Genomic DNA, 19,161 nt, shown 5'->3' on the forward strand with positions numbered 1-19,161 from the left:
TACGCCGCAGGCACGCGAGTCGGGGGCTCTCGAAGAAATATTTTCCTCCAGGCTCCACCGTTCCTTTGGCCTCGATTCCGACAGGAGTTGGGCAGCGCTGGCCGCGGGCGCCGGGAGTAGCGTCGGAACGTTGACGCCGCTCCCTGCCCACGTCCCCGCATCGGCGCATTGGCATCAGAAGCGGTGCTCTGCCTTCTGTCACCCGTTTACTTTGTTTTCTCAGTTTGCCGTTTGCCTTGGTGGAGAAGGTGGAGGGAACATGTGGTCTCCGTGCGCCGCCATGTAGGCTTGTGTGCTTTGGCACCTCGACCTTCTTAATAAGTGTGGCCGGCCGCCAATGCACTTGGAATAATCCGGTTAAAAATGTGTGCACTTCGGTCGGGACCACACTGAACATCGATAACAGTGATTTCGTTATAACGAGGGATTGCTGTATACGTGAGGCAGCGATGTCTTGACAACCCGCATTCATTGTTCGTGCTTGTTATTTCTTTTGTCACAGTTACAATTTAAGAAAGAATATTTACATATAGCAAGCAGATTTATGAATAGACATACCTTAAAATGCCAAGGGTAGTAGTACCCACCCACTTTCACTGCAAACTGGGTTAACCTAGACACAGGCAATCCTCCGGTCGAATCGGGCACTTGACGCATGATTTGCAAAAATTCCAAGTTAGGGAAACGTTAATAGGGGGCGCTTGGAACGAAGCAGGGGCTTCTGCGGTATTTTACGGTACTAGTTGTATTAAAATTAACTGAGCTTAGAAGTGCACAAGTGGAAGGTTGGGAACATCCTTCACGAGTTGAGCCGAATTTTTGTTCAAGCGTGTTCCACGGTAGTGAAAGGCTCGAAGAACCCATTCAATGTTCAGTTCTAAAGCATTCAGCTAAAACCACTATTCGCCTCGAATAATCCACTGTTTGCACATCCTACAGCGAGTGCACGCTCGTGACTTGAGACGCCGAAGCGGCGTCGACGGTAGGAAGTTTGTGCTTGAGGCGGAGCATCTAAAGCTGGTCCCTGCCAGTCTCATCCTGTCAGTGACTACAGTAAATACTGATTTAACAGAAATTTGGTCTATGACGGTCTGTAGCGTGAGATGATCACGGAAAAATTGATTTCCTCGCAGGCTGTACGTTCCCCTGCTGGGAAGCCAACAGAAGAAGTATGTTAGAGACTTTGCGTCGGAGAGCTTTGGCTTCCTGCTCCGAAAGGTGAGAGCATTCCTTTCAGCTTGACGCCCCGAAGGTTCGAGTTGTGACCCACGGGGATCGAAATCGCTCTGTCTGCCCAGGTGCCGGACAAGCAGAAGCTTGTGGATATGATGTTGAAACGCCTGGAGACAGACCCCCAGGTGAGAGGTTGAAGACGTAGGCGTCACTCATTCTCTTGTGCGGGTAGAGGTGTCCAGCCAGTCTGAAGCGTGCATTCTCCCCTTTTTTTTTAAACTCTTATTTATATATTTAATACTTGCCAGGCCTTTCTGCATTACGGCAGGTTACAGCTTCTGTTTAACTATAACAAGTTAATAATCTCCCAGAGCTGACGGTGCCTCCTATTTTAAAGGCGGCATGCCCATTTTCTCTCTCTGCATATAACTGGGAAACGTCCTACCCTTGAATGTAGCTTCTACCAAGAAGATCCTCAACTTGTGAAACTAATTGTGCTTATATTAGGTGGGTGGGTACAGGATATTTGCCATTTGATTTGCTAGTCCATTTCCACAAATTACGACAATTGGCTTTCGCGGGCTTGCTGGGAAGCATCTGCAGGTTTCTCTCAGACGGGTGTGGGCTACGTGCGTGAAAGTACGCCGATGCTTTCCATTTTATTTGTTGTCAACCCACATCTCTAGGAAAGCCCCATACCTTACCTTCTGAGTAATACTTTGAAACGAAGGCCAGCATTTGGTCGCTGTCTTACTTTGCCACATAATGGTCGGCTGCTCTTCGGCCACCGGTCTTTGTGGCCCTTTCCTTGAGCATACTCGCTGTTATAACGTTGCCACGTGACTGAGACGTTTGTCTGACTTTGGCAGTACGCCGACGGCGTTGGTCGCCTGCTCTACGAGGCGGTCAAGGGAGTGAAGGGACAGACGCACAGCTGCATGGCTGCGGTGAGTGTCTCTTTCCTCTGGTCCTCGCGGAAGTCCAGTTGTCCGGTTGGTGGCGTCGTCAGCCGTACCCCGGAGTTGCGCTTTCCCTTCGGCAAAGGCGACCCGAGACGTTTCTTCGGTCGCAGGTGCTTTCGCCGGCGTTGCGTCGTCTGGACGGTTCTGTGGGCAGCGTGGACGTGAATCGGCAGGTCCTCCGCATGACCTTTACCTCCCTGGCCGGTCACCTCTGCGGGCAGCCCCCCAGCTCGTCGGCACCCGTCTGGCAGTGCCTCCTGGTACCGTGCTTGCCCGCTATTTCTGTCGTACTGCATAGGGGTTTGCGAAAATTAAACTTGCGCGCATTTCAAGTACGAATATCTAAATTTGACAATGAATCGAATACGAATATTGAAATAATACCGTGAATGGAATTCATATCTTTTTGAATACAAATATTTTACGTTTAATAGGAATTGGTTGTGGGTACTTTAAAAAAATCCCAGCTGGAAATCTTTTTTTTAAAGAAAGTATACCTATTAAAAGGAAAATTTTTTGTTACGTGAGAAACTTTTCACAGACTTGGACGAAAAAAAGAAAAAAAAAATGAAAAAGGCCCTGATGAGATGAGTTGAGTAAAACAACGTAACAGGAAAGCAAAGCGATGACTACATTATTTGAATATAACTTGTGGTTTCTTTTTCCAGCGCAGTCTTTTTAGAATTGGGGGTCAAACTATAATTATAGCCAAAAGAAGGCTGATGTAGAGTAGCAAGAAAAATTTCAGAAACTATATTAGTTGACCGAGGCGCTCCAACATGTCGGCCATTTCTCCTAGCTCGCCGGTGCAAAGCAGTGAAGCTGGTTGCCAGAGTGCCGGTGCAAAGCAGGAAAGCTTGATACAAGCAGTCTGAGAGTTCTGACGACACTATTCCTAACTTTCAAATATTTGTAGAGCTCAAATACTACGAACAGTACAAGTAGGCTGTGAATCGAATAGCAAACCCTATTTGCGAGGCATTAGAAGTTTTGAATATCTATGCATTGCCAATGCCGTGCTTTTTTGCTCCTCGCCACATAGAGGTGTGCTCTTGCAGTGCCGCCCTCTACCGAAACTCTGGAGTTGCGAGAATGTCGTAAGACGAGGAGGCTGGAAAGCTTATTTTGAAGGCTCACCTAAGTGGATTTTTTTTCTCCGACCAAATGCAAGGGCCCAACACACTTCGCTATAAAAATATAGTGCAGTCCACTTATAACGATAATGGGAAAACCCGAAAATGCAATTGTTATAACCGATTATTGTTGTATCTGGTCTGAAAACTGATCATTTCTGGTCTAAAAACATTATAAACTGGTCGTTATAAGCGGTATATCGTTATAACTGAATTGCACTGTATTGCGCATTAATTCGAAGGTTCGTTCTTATCTCCTCAAGCCATGGAGGTTCCGGGAGTATGAAGACCTCGCAGTCATAGCTAGCTTACTCACTATTCGGAGTGGAGATTACATAGACCACACTGCTGCGTGACCAACTACGCTCACTCTCAGTATCAACAATCTTTCTTGCTACGTCCCCACACTGTTGCGGAAACATGTGGCTTTGTCTTTTGTCCAGTTTGCACAGGCTTTCGTGCAAGCCGTGCATGAAACAACACTGTCAAAGTGCAAGTAGCTTTGACAGTGATGGTGCACTGTTGAAGCTACTCTAGTTTTGACAATGTAGCACGATATAGTTGACGTCGAGGCTCGACGGTGGGCAATTTCGTAAGCTCTGCTTCATTCCCGTTCTAGCTTCGGGTAATTTGGATGAGTATTGTTTGTCAGAATGGGAAGTTTACTTCGCCGAAAAATTGGCCATACGTGAGTAGGTGTGCTGAACTTGGTGAAACTTTTAAAAACAGACACAATCCAGGAAAAAAATGAAAATTCTGCAAAAAAGTTGATTTTGAAAATCGCCTTATTCACATCCACCAACAACTAGAAAGTATTCCCAGAAAAGTAAATTTGTTTACACTAAAGTTTTTTTTTTTTTCTTTTTTTATAAATTATTTTTTGGTCCATTGATGCTAATGAAAAGGTATGAGGTACAAGCACATTGAATGCGTTTTTCTTGTTCCTCTCTTTGACATAAATTTTGATTTAGAAAAACTCGTTTGGGAAGGGGACAAAAGGGGAGGCTCACTCATTGTTTTTCCTAGCTGAAATTTAATGGACAATGCAACTGTGGCATTGTTTTATTGCTTTGTGGATGTCTTTTATAAAAGATGTTAGGATTTTGTCAACAACATAAAAGGCAAGAAATTTATCTGATTTTTCAGTGCAATGTTAGCATAAAATAAATTACTTTTTGGAAATTTTGTTTTTACAGTTGCACTGTCCAGGCGTTCTGCTGCATATCTTGTGAAAAAAAATGTTGGGTGTCACATTAGTTGTTTAACAGTAGTTTTTCTGAACACTGTGAGTGTGTTCCTGATAAAAACAACGAATTTCTTTCACAATTTATGTATACCAATGAAACTTTGCACTGCATTCTGCCTCACAATTGCCACTATGTACCGTAAATGTCATTCATATTTAGCCAAAGGTTCAAAAGTTGACTTTTTTTGGTGATGTCCTTCCTTAAAAGGGAATTGTGCCGATTTTTTTTTTAGCTACCTAATCTGAAGGCATCATCTGAATGCAATGGCTTCCTGATTTTAAAATGCTATCTCATTCCCCCAGATTTCCTCTAGTTAATTAAAAATGTGATATTTTGGTCGCTGCTGAAATTGAAGCATCGTTCTCCCTAGTTTTTCCCCAATTTTCCCCGCCACGCAAACGTTACGTCACCGGCGGGCAGCGAGGCGCGTGGCCAGCAATCGGGTATGCGCGCGCCCGCCTTTCTCGCTTCTAACAGCGAGAAAACAGGGGCGTTCGTGCTATCTGAAGTTGATAATAATCTGTAGTTACACAATTGAGATTTTGAGAAAGCCGTTTTTGCCTATGCACTAAAGCTGCTGCTCGCTAGTTTCGTAAAATCGCTAGCAAGTCTGTTCTCTCTCTACTCGGAAGCTTGCAGTTACACTGGCGAAAAAAGGTCGAAGAGGCATGGAATAAATCTTTTTTTTTTTTTACATTATCCATGCATTCCGTAGAATGCGCAGAATGTGGGTACACATGCCCCACATGCTCATTTTACCTAAAGGAACGGGCAATTTGTTTTAGATTTTCTTTAGAAAAGTTACTGTTGCAGATGCCAGCACGTGCTAGTACTATTGTTGCATGCACATGCTTTTTGGTGGTTAAGTAATTTAGCAAAATGTCTATAGACCATTAGAGAAAAGTGCTTCTGGTCGGTGCAATTTTCAGCGCACGTGTGTGTGGTGCATAGTACCTTGCACGCTTTTCAAAGCGGCGAAGATGCTTGGTCTGTGACCTAACGCATGTAGACTGATTCTCATAAACATTGAAATGTGTAAAATGGAATTAACTGCATTTGTGTAGTCCAGATGGCAGGTTATTTTTTTCATGAAGATTGCGCTAAAATGAATATTAAAAGAACTTTGCAACCACCAAGCCAAACATCAGAGTGCAGGGAAAGGCGCATAAAATACACTATTCATTATTTTCTTGAAATATTTTGCTATAAAATATTTTGGTTATCAGTTTAGAAAGGGTTATTGATGCAGTCTGCCGATCTCCTGCCAAATCGAAGTCTATTGAAAAATTGGCAGAGCCTTGTAGGGGTTTCTTATGAAGTACCAGCACTAAGACCGGGCTACGCGACGGGCACAGGATGCAGTGACCAAGAGCGTGGGTCGGCTCAGAGAGGGCGGTGACAGGACGCACCTCGAGAACCTGGTGGCAACAGTGCGGGTCTGGGTGGATTTCAAGGACGGAGTCCTGGTTAGGGGAAGCACCGTCGTGCCCCAGGTGAGACCGTCTGGATGCTTGCCCGTGCCTCGACTTACCTTAGAGACGTACTAGGGTAGCCATTGCAACCGTGCCTCAGTTCTAATCCAGACAGATCGGCCCTCGTTCTGCATCACGTGTCGGTCGAGCGGTCATCCAGCCTATCGCATCATTAAAATAGGTTGCATAACTCGGCCAGTTAGCTGGGCCTTTAAAGATGGTTCACCCTTCTGCATTTTGGTGGGATCGACTGCATTGAGTCCACCTACAGCGAGACTACACTTCCTATGTGCATATAAGTAGACTGAAGGTTCTGCAGTGTTTTTTGAGATCAAATCTACACAATATGAGAAGTAATCGCTTATGACATTGTCAAAATTTTTTCGACCTCACAGCGAAAGAATGATAACTGATTGGAGGTGTTCTAGGTCTGCCCAGTAGACGGCACAAGTGCATTTTCTCATCGTAAAGGGTCACCGGTGGTTGCCATGTACTAGCCGATCACATTGGAGTGCAAATGTGCAACCCAGCCTTTATTTGCTTCAAAATGAGGGCACCAAAGGATAGACAAGAAATTGGCGTGTCAGGAAATTTGAAGATCCACCATGATTACGGGTACGGCGGGGATTGCGCCCTTTGCATGGCCCGCCGGCAATATCGCTTGCAGATCCTGGAAGTTGCGTCAGGCGTTGGCGACGTCTCTGCGGCCCTGACGACGAACTTGTTTGGGTGTGTGGCCGCCCTCCTCAAGGCTTGCGGCGTTGCCATGGCGACGAGCAACACCGTCTGCAACCTTGTGGCAAAGGCAAGGACCATTACACCTCCCTTGCGAGAGCCACCCGGAGGGTCTTGAGGACAGAACCTAGGGGGAACCTTCTTCTGTTCTAGACGTTCGAGAATGTGACACATTGTTTTGTCATTTGTGCTTGGTGCTCTTTCCTCAATTTTTCCCACTGCCCTCCTCCTCTGTGGTGCCTTCTGGCCTTGAGGGGAACATATTAAATATATAACTAAATAAATGCACAAGTTGCCTCCACCACAAACTGTTTTGCAGTCTGGAGGCCCTTCTCACGAGTTGCTTTCCCCGTCTAACTGCAGGTGTTCTCGGGAGACTTTCCGTCGGCTGCCGTGTTCGACTTCACGCTGGACGTGCTCGACTACTCCCTGTTTGAGAAGGTGAGCGGGTGTGGGCTTGCCCCGTCTCCTACTTCAGACAAGGGACGCACGCGCGAGGTGCACGCATCCTCACCGGATGGTGCCACAGTGCCAGGTGCGGGGCACTTCTTGCGAGAGCCAAGAGATGGCGCCGTAGTACACGTGGGAAGTGAAAGGGCGAGGATGAGTCGCGGGGAGCATAAATAAGTTCGATTTTTTGGATGTCTCGAAATTGTTTGAACCGGCGATTCAGTCACTGGTGCGTTAAACGTGCCAAAGGGTTGACCAGTTCCTCCTCACAGGTGGTCCTCGCTCCGCTGGTGCGATACGCGGCTCAACTGGAGGACGAGTCAGATGCTCTGGCACTGCTGACCGAGGTGGTCCTGCGGAGGCGACCCGTGGACCTCGCGCGGCCGGGGGGTTCCGGCAGCCGGCCGCTGTTTGACACCGGGTGAGGACGACGGGCGTCCTTCGAACGAAGGGGTGCTGCTTCGCCAAGTGAAACCTGGATTTCAGGTTTTCATTCTTTTGTCAGACGGAATTGTGTTCCGTTGCGACGCAGAGCCTGGCCTTGACCTCTCTAATTTTCGGCTTTCGGATTCGTTGGAACCATTGCTGTGGAGAGACACGAGCGTGGAAATGGTGGGAATTCAAGAAGGTCAATTTCGAAAGTTGTATTGTGGATATTTGGAAAACAGTTGCACAGCAGCTAAATTTAGGGGCACAGAAGTCCGCCAACGTCTTGACTGCCAAATTTAGCCATATTAATAAATTATTTATCAATAATAAATGTTGGTAAGTAATTATTTATAAGGAAAAAGGTGTACACATCTTTTCTTTGCATATTCTCTCTCCTGAATAGGACTAAGATACATTCATTACAGCAACAGCTGTTAGGGGCTCTTCCCACTGCTAGAAATGCCGTCCGTTGTTGATGTTGTAGTAGCGGTAGTAGTTGCTGTTGTTGGCAGTGTAGGGCGTCCGTCGTCGATGTTGCGAAATCCTCGAAAAAGATCACCCGCTGCCCGCGGGAATCGATCCTGGGTCCACTGCTTGGGAAGCGGAGGCGTTAGCGTTGAGCTACGCCACAGCACGAACGACTCACTCTAAACTTGGGGATTTTGTAGTATCCAGTGCCCACTGCATGCACTCTCTGGAAAAAAGAAAAGTAGCCTATAACAAAATGTTGTAGCACTGCCATTGTCTAGAGCATGTTCTCTGGAACAAAAAATAAACAAAAGTGTTTAAAACAAAATGGAACAAAGCGGATGTCTATTTTGTTCCGAACGCTTTGCCGCGATGTGTCGCAGCTATCGCTGTGTCTCTACTGTGAGTTGACGCAGGACTGCTGAATTTTCTTTTTTGTCTGCATCAATTAAGCTATGGTTTTTCAAAATATTTCATTCAGTGTAGTCTAATTATTGTAAGCACTTCAAAAATTCCCGAATTAATCGAAATAGAAGGGCATAAACTTCGAGCCTTTTTTCTTTTTTATTCCTACTTCCTCTCAGCTCGACCCATGTTCTCAGCTGCCCAACTGAGATTGCTCAATTGAAACGGCTCGATTGAAGCTGCCCAATTGTTTGACAACCGGGTGACCCAGCCTCCTATGTCTGCCCTCTGCGAGAGAGTCCCCACGCGCGTTTCTGGCGCTATTCCCGAGCAATCTTTCCAGTGTAACAAATGCGCTTTGACCGACCGCCGCACCCTCTGTCTCCTCCCCAGGTGTAGTGCGGTGGTCACTCTCTCGCGGGTGGTTGCGAGGATGCTGTCCCTGGACGTGGCAGGCTCCCTGGAACGTGTCTGGGCCGGCCTCGTCTGCCTGCCACACTTTGCGTGAGTCTGCTCGCTGGCAGTGTGCATTATATCCAGTGGTTGAAGCCCTTTTGCTTCCGTAACCATTTTTTATGCTGATTTGTTTTATGAACGCAAGAAGCCTCCGATGCAAATCAATTTGCAATGCCCGCTCAACATTTTTTGAACCTTTGGTTAAGGCGGAATGCAGTCGGGGCTGTTTAATATGGGCTCCGTTAAAATGGATACCTCGCTCTGGAGACAAAATGTTCAGGATGAACTGGGTAAATACATCCATTTTTATCTCGTTATTATGGACAATAGTTTGGGGGAACGGAGGTGTCTATATTAATGAGTTATGACTGTCAAACCAGGTAACGAAAAAAATTGGCAAAGACGGGGTCCCCCCCCCCCCCCCCCCCCCCCCCCCCCCCCCCCCCCCCCCCCGACAGTCATGAGGTTTCAGTAGATGGTTCTAATGACAATCTCGATAATGATACGACGCCTGTTCAAAGGCGCCGGTTGAGTATCAGTTTGTGAGTATCGAAGTTATCAAAACAAATTACGGTACTAAAGTCTTTTGAGTCGCAAAATTCGCAAAAATTAAGTTGTTTACAGTTTACCAACCAGAAAAATGGCATTGGCACGGATACAGTAACTCTGTGTCATCGTAAGATAAAAGATGACGGGAAGCTCTCGTCTGTGGCTGCTGGTCCGTATGGCGGATTTGTTGGAGGACACTCATTCGAGTTGCCTGTTGTAGGTCCCTCGTCGGTGATGACGAGCTGGAGAAGGCGTTGCCACCGTTGATCTCTGCCCTACACGACCGCCTGACGATCGGACCGCCCAGACCCCTCTCCCTCGTCCTGGTCCAGGCGATGTCGTCTGCCGTGCTCTGCAACCTCGGCGGCGTCCTCACCTCCTGCCTCGGCTGCCAAGACTTCGTGGAGCTGCTCAGGTGGGGCTCGTAGCTTCGCCGCAAAACCGACCACCACCCAATTCTAGTGCAGCCTCTCTTTTCTTTGCTTTCTTTGAACGGAAGTTTCGGGTTTTAGATGGAGATATTTGTAAGCAGCCAGGCTTCAAAAGTTAGTCTGACCACCGTGGACGAAAAGTGCCTTGTTGGGGTGCAAGTCCGGCGACCGGGGGCATGGCTTAGCAAGGCGCAGAGTCGGTGGGGTGGACAACTTAATAACAAACGGAATTTAGAGCACCATTTTAAAGGGAGGGGTATTGAATGTTTCTAGGCTAAGGGGTGGTGTGGACAAATTCCAGCTTGTTTGTAAAGAGTAGATTGACCTATCACCAATAAAATGTGTCCAGTTATCTATCCAGGCTTGACTATTGGACGATCTGTAAAAGCCAGCAGCAAGATGACAGTGCCCAGAGGCTGCACTTGCTAATGTATGCACCACAGAATAACTTGGGCAATTTGAGTGTCTCTACGGATGTCTGATGTCGCAGTACCGCATCCGTGGTCCGTTAAATTGTCCACTCCTACAGCTTGAGGTACAGCTGCAACGGAAAAAGATTAGCACAAGTCATCGATGACCGGAGCGGCCAAGTTGCGACACGGGGATGGCCAACAGAAAGCAGCCCATCCAATAGCCCACATTTCGAAAGCAACCTTTTCCCTCACTTTTCGGCCGAGCAACGCGCCAATATGGTTACGCACGTAAGCCCATTTATTAATTCTTTTGTGTTTTACAGCGGAGCTGTTCGGGGCTAGTTTCCCCAGTATCGTGTCCGTAAGCAAACAAATGTTGACACAAAATTTTGGACAGGTACCGCCATCTTTGAGCGACAACGGCAAAATGGTTGCCGCCGTCGCTTATAGATGATGGCAACCTTTCTAGCTTTTTCCATTTTGGTTTCAACTAGAGTGGAAAGGCTGAATTTCTTTAGGCATCGTCCTATAAGTCGTCCTAGAGGTCATCCTTGAGGTTGTCCTAGATATCGTCCTCGAGGTCGTCCTAGACGTTGTCCTCGAGGTCGTCCTAGACGTCGTCCTTGAGGTCGTCCTAGACGTCGTCCTTGAGGTCGTCCTAGACGTCATCCCTGAGGTCGTCCTAGGAGTCCTTGAGGTCGTACTAGACGTCGTCCTTGAGCCTTGAGGTTGTCTTAGAAGTTGTCTTTGAGTTTGTTTTAGACGTTGTCCTTAAGAGTCGTCCTTGAGGTTGTCCAAGAAGTTGTCCTTGAGGAATTGTGAGCGGCAGTATTTCCTTTATCGCTGTTTTTCCCTAAACCGACAATAGACCCCTTTCGAAAAACTACTCTCTGTTGGCAGCTGTGGAATCCCTGCACAGTGACAGACCAAAACCGCAACGTCACGTCAAGCTTTATATGTTTGGTTCGATTAGATGGGAAAAACACACCTACATAATAAGGTGATGAGCGCAGTGACGTAGCACTTTTAATGCTGTTTAATTGGCTCTTCAACTCCTAACCGCTCACAACGGCCACGCAAAAAAACAACAACAATAAACAGGCTTATGTGCGCAATCATGCTGGCGTATGTGAGAGATAAGATAGCTTTCGAAATGGCAGGCTTTAGAATGGGTTGCTTTCTGCCGGCCACCCCCGCTTTAGAACATGGTACATGCGTGGCACTCTCACTATCTGCACGCTCGGGAACAATAGTGCCGCACGTCCCCATTTTGTCGCTCTGGTCTTTGGTCACTTGTGCTACGTAATCTTTTTGCGGTGCAGCTGTACCTCGGCACCACTGGTGTCCTGCTGTCAATGTTCTTCGCAGTCTGTTGCTACAAGCAGTTCAGCTTATGAGAACTCGGGCTGAATCTCTCACTGACTGCGCAGCCTACATCCGGACGACCTGAACGTCCTGAGAGCAACCACTGTCTACCTGCACCACCTCAAGGACACGGGCGGTCTGGAAGACCAGCTACAGAAGCTTCTGGCAGACTTCTACAGACCCCTGGAGCTCAACCTGACATCGCCTTATGCCCAGGTGACCCGTCTGCTCTGTCTGCTCCGAGCACGTGTCTGCTTTGAGCGCGACGGCCAACACGCCTCGTGGCGAGTCGATAGCCATTAAACCGATGTCTTCTCGAAGTTCTCGAGACCGTGCACGTTAGGTACCGAGATGTCCCTTGTGCCATCTGCACCCCTGCGTTGCTTTCTCGCCTTTCGGGGATTGAGAGCGACGATGCAGAGAAGCTGACTCGGTGGCGACAGCTTCACGGGATAACAGGCCGTCTTTTCCGCCCCCGTACCAGTACCAGTGAGGTCCATGATCTTTGGCCTCTTTCACGTTGATCGAGTCGTCCTTGTTCCGATCCAGGTGAGGTTCCTGACCCTGCAGATCCTGTCCTGTCTGGGCACAGCCGACGTCGGTGCAGATGAAAAGGTGACCGCTCCCTACATCTTTTGTCGGAGAGGAGTCTCTTTGAAGAAGCGACGCATACTGCGCTACACGGTGCACAGCACCCAACTTCTCTGGTCTAGCTGGCGCATTCTGCCGCATCGTTGTGGTCGCCGAAAGAATGAGAACGGCAGGGCGTGCCTTTCGAGCCCTTGGCCTCCAGCACGTGCTCGTTGCCTTTTGTCGTGCCTTGGTTGGGCACGCGCGCTCAAGGTGCACGAAACGCTTAAGCGACATGGAAGTGGGGAAGCTAGCGCTGGAGGCGGGGCCACTGAAGCTCCTCCCTGCCATTCTCATCGTTTCAAGTACTGGCAACATTTAAAACAATAAAAAAAAAAAAAAGAAAGAAAGAAAGCAATGTTTGCTAGTTTTGGCTTGCTTTGTCATGTCACTCCAGTTCTTCGAGACCTTTGTCATTTGGGGTTTTCAGACACCTCATTCTACCTCGAACCCTGTTTTTGGCCATGATGCACGCTGGACACTTCCACAGTTGGAACCGTCTTTGGCTTGCACAATGGGTTATGTGCTCCGAGTTTTTTGTGTTCATCTGCCCCGTGTAACCAGGCGAATCTGACCTTGGGAGTCTGGGTTCTCGCAGCGCGGGGAGCTGGAGTCGGCGTCGTACGTGTTTGACCTGTGCCTGCGCGCCGAAGAGGTGCCGCTCACGGTTCAGCACTACCGGGAAAAGCTGAAGCACCTGGCTAAGCTGAATGCCGAACAGCTGACGGCATCCGGAGTCTCCCTGGAACGCTACTCCATGGTGAGTTGGGTGCAACCGACCCTCCAGAGTGTGTTCTTTTTCAGTGGCCATCTTGGACAACTTATTTTCAGTATATTAAAAAACAAAAACAAAAAAAGAACCCATGTGCTAGAATTACTTACATGTTCGCCAAGTCGTTTATTGTTATGTTATTCGAAATCCCCGAAAAGGTTAGTGTTCCTGTCTGAAAAAAATGGCTGTGTTGCTAAGTGAGCGAAGATCCGGAGTTCGAGAGTACATCGCAGGAAGAGGACAGATCGGTTGCCACACCAGCCACTTTGACGGATATTAAATTCATCGCTCTTGCCCGGCCCCTCTGCCTCAGTGGCACAGTTCTGCAGCTCGAAAACTTGCGCCGCGGAACCCAGGGGTCTTCGGATCAATTTCCTCCTCTGCCCTTTCTGACTTCTACGAGGTTCATGTTGGTACATGCGTGTAATCACTTCTGTGTGTTGAAGGTTAAGACCCCCAGGTAAGCGGTTGCACTGCACTGGCCAACTTTCCTATCCATAGGGAAGAGACCGGATGCCTCTTGGTGCAGACTGACTAGATTACTTACTTTCTCTAACAAAGGTATATTTTTTTTCTTAGGCACCAGTGCTGTACCTGCTGGGCACACTGCTGGTGAACTTCCAAGTGCTGTGGAAGCCCGTCCAGGAGATCCTGTCCAGCCACGCCTCGGCCGACGGACCTTTTTGGAGCACGTTTGTTGGCCACCTCACCCGGGTTTACGACCGCATAGGTGAGTCAGACTTCCCCCTCCTCTGTGCCCCTAGCCACAGAGGTGAAACAGGCACCTTTGCAGACCTAGTTAGTAAGAGCGCCTGCGAGCAGATCTGACGCAGTGCATATCAATATTAGTGATGCGGGCGGGTAGTTTCATTCTGACGACGTTATAGGAGGGAAGGAGTCGTTGTTGTCGAATGTCAGAAAAGGAGCAACGCCGACTTTGAACTTGTGACATGAGAAGAGCTCTAGACGAAGTTATCTTGTAGCACATGGTTTGTGAGATGTCTTTGATCATATAGTAGTTCTTTCTTGTTGCACAGAGTTTGTGAGATATCTTTGACCATATAGTAGTTCTCTTAGGTTTCTGTAGCTCATACCTAGTCAACAAAAACAGTCAAGAGGCATGTGGGATACAGAGAACTGCGGTACAGTGCACTCCACTTATAATGGCACCACATATGACAAAGTACTTCTTATAACGATCAGTGTCTAGACTTGAAACAATCAGTTTTTAGACCAGGTGCAACGATAATCGGTTTGAATGATTGAATTTTCGGGTTTTCTCATTATGTTACGATTGGATTGCACTGTACCGCAGTTCTGTGTGCCCCTCATGCTTCCTTACCGTTTTTGTTGAATTCTGGTATCCAGAAATAAGGAATGACATACAGTCGACTCTCGTTGATTCAAACTCGTGGATAATTCAAACTAGCATGCAGGTCCCGTCCTATGCGTGTCTCTATGGGAGGAAACTCCCGGTAATTCAAACTCTGCTTTATTCAAACAAATTTTTCGGTCCCCCTCGAGTTTGAATTGACGAGATTTGACTGTAGTAATTAAAACTAAAGTTTGGCCTGAGTGGATTCGTGTGGTGGATAACTTGACCGGTGACAGCAACATTGCCCACACTTGATGACTGTTGTTTGCCAAATTAAGCACAGGGGAATGCCCTGGAAACAAATAATTTGCTCAGACTGAAAAAAAAGAAATGCACACATTATTTTGAACAGATGAAACAACCTGCGTTCCAACTTTCTAACTTTCGGAGTTTAATGGCGTCCAAAATTGAACGAGAACTGCCAAGAGGCCAATGGATGGGATTCTGCAAGGATTTTTGGCAAGGCAGTGTCAGCCCGGAACCTTTTGGATTTTTTTTAATTGGTGGCACTGATATTGCCGCGCGCGCAGCTGGCCAAGTAAACAGCGCGCGCGTGGCCTAACGGTTATTGTACCTGGCTCCCACGCGAAAAGCCAGGGTTTGGTTCCTGGAAGCGACACATCTTTTTGTTTATTCCTGCAGGCTAGTATTCTGGTAAATTCGAGAATCCTGCTGCTTGTTCAAGGTCCGAATGTTCTATGCGTCAAACTTTCTACGCTGATTATTCCAGAAGCTCACGCATGTGCATAAGGTGCTCCGCTTGGCGAGCCACAGTCAGTCTCGCCCCAGCGTTCGACTCTGCTGTTACGCCGACTTCGACGCCCGCGACGCTCTGTTATTATCTTTTGTACCCTTTTATTTTTGGCACAAGTTCGCCACATTAAACGTTTATTTCTTCCTGTTTATCTATTGGTTTTTGGTCACCACCCGTGACAATATTTTGCAGCTCCTTCTCGCCCTCTCCATGGCCCGATTTCTTGTTTGAAGCCAGAAGTGATGGCCACTAGAGCTCATGTTTAATACATTTGCTTCCTAGAACTGTGCCCACATCATCTGACCGGTTGTGGAGCTCACAACAGCAGACGGGGTGTTTGGACAACAGTAGAAGAGATTACAAACCTCGGCAAGTTGGAGATGCACAGAAAAGCGAAAAGGCACAAAAATCACGAGGGTTAATAAAAGGAACGAACCTGGCATCCAGTTCGTTCATTTCCTCTAGTTGTCCCTTGCTTTTCGTGCCGTTTTCGTTTTCCCGCGCTCGGACGACTTCTGTAGGAGGTGGTGGCTCTATCACCTGCCCACGACTCCTAGTCGCCTCAGTAGCTCCTGAGACAAAATACCGGCCATGATTCCCCATGGAGCAGGTTCGAATCCCGGGGGGCAGGTTCGTTCTCGCAATCTGGTGGTGGCTTATTGGTCGATACATTGTACGCCAAAAGATTTCCATGTGGTCGACATCAATTCTCGGTCCTTCACTGGGGTGTGCCAGACTCCCTTCGTCGGCTTGGCGCGTAAAACCCACAAATTTATAACTTTTGCCCCGAACTGGTTTTCTGCGCAGAGAGTCCAGTTGTTCCCGAGGCCAACCTGGAGAGCGGGAGCAACTCGAGACTCCTGGGAGTCCTGGAAGATGCTGTGGAGTCCTCAACGTCCCCCACGGACCATCCGGACTACGTGAACCACCGTCACCTGCTCTGGGAGGCGGCTGGGCTGTTTGCGGGCGTGGCCGAACGTCGCAACAAGGACGTCGTGGCGCTCTTCTACCGCTTTCTCGAGTGAGCCCCTGTCTTTTCTGTCTTGCGTTTTTCTGGCTCGCTTTGTCGTCTTCCTGCCTCCGAGGGTGGGGGCATCCAGGAACGTGCGTGTTTCGGCTCCAAGGATGGGCGCGTTTCTAGATGGCTTTGCACGGAAAAGCTTGAAGCATTTGCGTACGGATTTTCTTTCTTGAAGAAAGTGTGATGCATTCACCTGTGGCTTTTTGTCCCCATTGCTCTAGCACGAGCCACAGGTAGGCTGTGGTCTCTTTGTACGATAGAGTGAGCTTTGTTTAGGGCAGGCATGCGCTACCTTTGCAGACTTAGTTTCAACCTAACTTGGCAAACAGCAATAACTACGGCCCCAGCGTGCCGACCAGAGGCAAGATACAGCGTGTTGTTCCAGTGCACCCCTGTGGAAAGCATTATGTGCACCACTTGTTCTTTTTGATTTGGTTTGAGGGAGCTGTAGGGCTTGCTTTTTGCCAAGTTATGCTGAAACAGACCACAGCTGAAGTTCTAAATTTCAGGTTGGGCATCGTGGCTGAGCATCAGTTTAATCTTCCTTTTTTATCAAGAAATTTGTTGGTGAGAAAGGCAGCTCTATTTCTTTTATATTGATTGCTTTGTTTTCCTTAGCCTGTTTTCGTCGAAGGCTAATCTGGAAAAGCCAGCTCACGAATTTATGAGCTTCTGTGAAGGACATGAAGAAGTGTTTACCTCAAGGTTGGGAAAGGATTTCTTGAACTTGAAGCTAGAAGTAGAAGAGTGAATATTTGTGTGGGTCGTTGCTTCGGTCGACTTTGAAGGCTGGTCAGCACAAGTTAAAGTGGACTTTTTCCTGGGTTGTTTACAGGTATACAGAGTGGTAGCAGATGGGTGTGCGACATTTTTTGGTCGCCCGCAGACCACTGTAGGCTTCGTGTCAGCAGCCAACAACAGGGGCGAAGCCGGAATAGCTGCACACTTCGAGCTCCGAACATGCTACAAATGTTTCACTCATTCCCGAAACAAGTTTGCTGCAACTCGTGTCTCTTCGGTCCACACAAGCCCCACATAACGTTTTCCAACTTGCAGGCGGGAGTTCTGGCCGAACACGCAGACGGCGCCTTACCACAGCATCCTGAAAGCAGACGACAGTGTGGCTCTGCCTGCCAAAGCGGAAGAGATGCCGGAGAAGGACGCGGACGAAGCCAGTGTCTTCATTGTTGAAGAGGAGGACGAAAATGCTGCCAACGAGGTGGCTGAGGCTGAGCAGCGGAAGAACGCCAACCGCGCCGCTCCCAAGGTCAAGCTCAAGTTGGTGAGGTAAGTGCCGTTCGGTGTCGTGTAAACGGGCGAAGACATAATTGCACATTCTCGATACTTGTAGTCGTCTGTACAAGTGTTGTGTTAATGGGGCTCCTTGTCGAGCCAAAAGTGGTTATTAGAAGCGTACGGCCTTGATTCGTGCCGAGTTGTTTGTGTGTGTGTTTTCAGGTTGGAGGCACAGTAGTAGGAACAATGTGTTGATTGTGAACCGTGCTGTTGATGCGCTCGAGTAATGCCATGTTGAGTTCCTCTTCTCGGTGGTTGTTGGCAATCTGGTGCCCTCTCTTAAGAGCACTTGGAACTTGTGGCAATACACGACGAGTGTCTGGCTACAAAGCCAGAAGTTTTTGGTCTGGTTCCATTGTATCACAGTGTCAGTGGCTCATGTGGCTGTAGACAAACCAGGAGTTTTCTCACCGGCCCTTGAAAACCTTCAAAACTATCAAATAGCGGATGTTCTTGAATCAGTGTGGATAGGAGTAACCTAATATATGATGTTTCACATCGACAAGCACAGTGCAGTGCACTGAAAGTGTCACTCTCATTACAAGTTTGGTCTGTGTTCATCCAGGCACTTGCCAACTGTACTCTCTGTTGCAAAATAACTTCAAGCTAAACAACTCCTGAGACGATTACTTGTTTTATTTACCCTCAAGGTACATTACAGAAAGGAATGAACGTACAAAAAAATGAAAGCCGTTTATAACTCCCTGCAACGCCGAATTAGAGCGCAGCTCTTGAGGAGGAGGAGGGAAGGGTACTGAGGTTCACGTATTCTCGGGGGGGGGGGGGGCCACGTGACCTTGGTGACATGACCCCCTCCCCAAGGTCACGAGGGGGTCACGGGATGTTGGGGGTGTCACGTGTCCGCGGGGGTCACGTGACCCCCCAGAGAAACTTTTCCGCTAGATTTGGCGGGGAATTTTTTCCGCTAGATTTAGCGGGGAAATTTTTCCGCTAGATTTAGCAGGGAATTTTTTTTGCTAGATCTAGCGGGGAAATTTTTCCGCTAGATTTAGCGGGGAAATTTTTCCGCTAGATTTAGTGGGTAAATTTTTCCGCTAGATTTAGCGGGTAAATTTTTTCCGCTAGATCTAGCGGGGAAATTTTTCCGCTAGATCTAGCGGGAAAATTTTTCTGCCAGATTTAGCGGGGAAATTTTCCCGCTAGATTTAGTGGGTAAATTTTTCCTCTAGGTTTAGCGGGAAATTTTACCGCTAGATTTAACGGGGACATTTTTCCGCTAGATTTAGCGGGGAAATTTACCCATAGTGCCACGCGCGGTTACGCCGACGCCGCTCAAGCCGGGAACGGGCGCCTAAGAGCTGTGCTCTAAAGAAAAGATGGCATATAAATCAATTAAGGATGCTGTTAGTAAGACTTTCTTTGAAAATAACAACATCATGAATTGCAGCGATTGAAGTGGGAGAGATGTTCCACTCATGGTGATGTTCGAGGTATGAACGAGATGTCAAATGTGCGAGTTTTGAAGCTTACTATGCCAACCTTATAAATGTGATCAAGCCGAGTGATAAGATGGTTTGAGAATGAGTTTCTAGCGAAGGAACGGGTTATAATGATAAAGCTTGTGGAATAAACACGGACAAGCATTTTTCTGGCGAGAAGACAAA

The 19,161-nt window shown here is 47.9% G+C and overlaps 1 protein-coding gene across 1 annotated transcript in view; it reads left to right on the plus strand.

Annotated features, from left to right (window-relative positions):
* The window catches only part of LOC8043563 (small subunit processome component 20 homolog), a 93,782-nt gene that overhangs the window by 9,187 nt on the left and 65,434 nt on the right, over positions 1–19,161 (plus strand). The window contains exons 6-21 of the mRNA XM_029975530.4: positions 1,134–1,218; positions 1,299–1,358; positions 2,043–2,120; positions 2,246–2,395; positions 5,871–6,008; positions 6,655–6,792; positions 7,086–7,163; positions 7,445–7,593; positions 8,868–8,978; positions 9,700–9,894; positions 11,754–11,904; positions 12,238–12,303; positions 12,917–13,078; positions 13,670–13,820; positions 16,027–16,240; positions 17,297–17,527. Coding sequence (XP_029831390.3) covers positions 1,134–1,218; positions 1,299–1,358; positions 2,043–2,120; positions 2,246–2,395; positions 5,871–6,008; positions 6,655–6,792; positions 7,086–7,163; positions 7,445–7,593; positions 8,868–8,978; positions 9,700–9,894; positions 11,754–11,904; positions 12,238–12,303; positions 12,917–13,078; positions 13,670–13,820; positions 16,027–16,240; positions 17,297–17,527 — 2,157 coding nt within the window. The remainder of the gene's footprint in view (positions 1–1,133; positions 1,219–1,298; positions 1,359–2,042; positions 2,121–2,245; positions 2,396–5,870; positions 6,009–6,654; positions 6,793–7,085; positions 7,164–7,444; positions 7,594–8,867; positions 8,979–9,699; positions 9,895–11,753; positions 11,905–12,237; positions 12,304–12,916; positions 13,079–13,669; positions 13,821–16,026; positions 16,241–17,296; positions 17,528–19,161) is intronic.

Source organism: Ixodes scapularis, unplaced genomic scaffold (genome assembly GCF_016920785.2).
Source record: "Ixodes scapularis isolate PalLabHiFi unplaced genomic scaffold, ASM1692078v2 PGA_scaffold4__175_contigs__length_147842914, whole genome shotgun sequence".
Lineage (NCBI taxonomy): Eukaryota > Metazoa > Arthropoda > Arachnida > Ixodida > Ixodidae > Ixodes > Ixodes scapularis.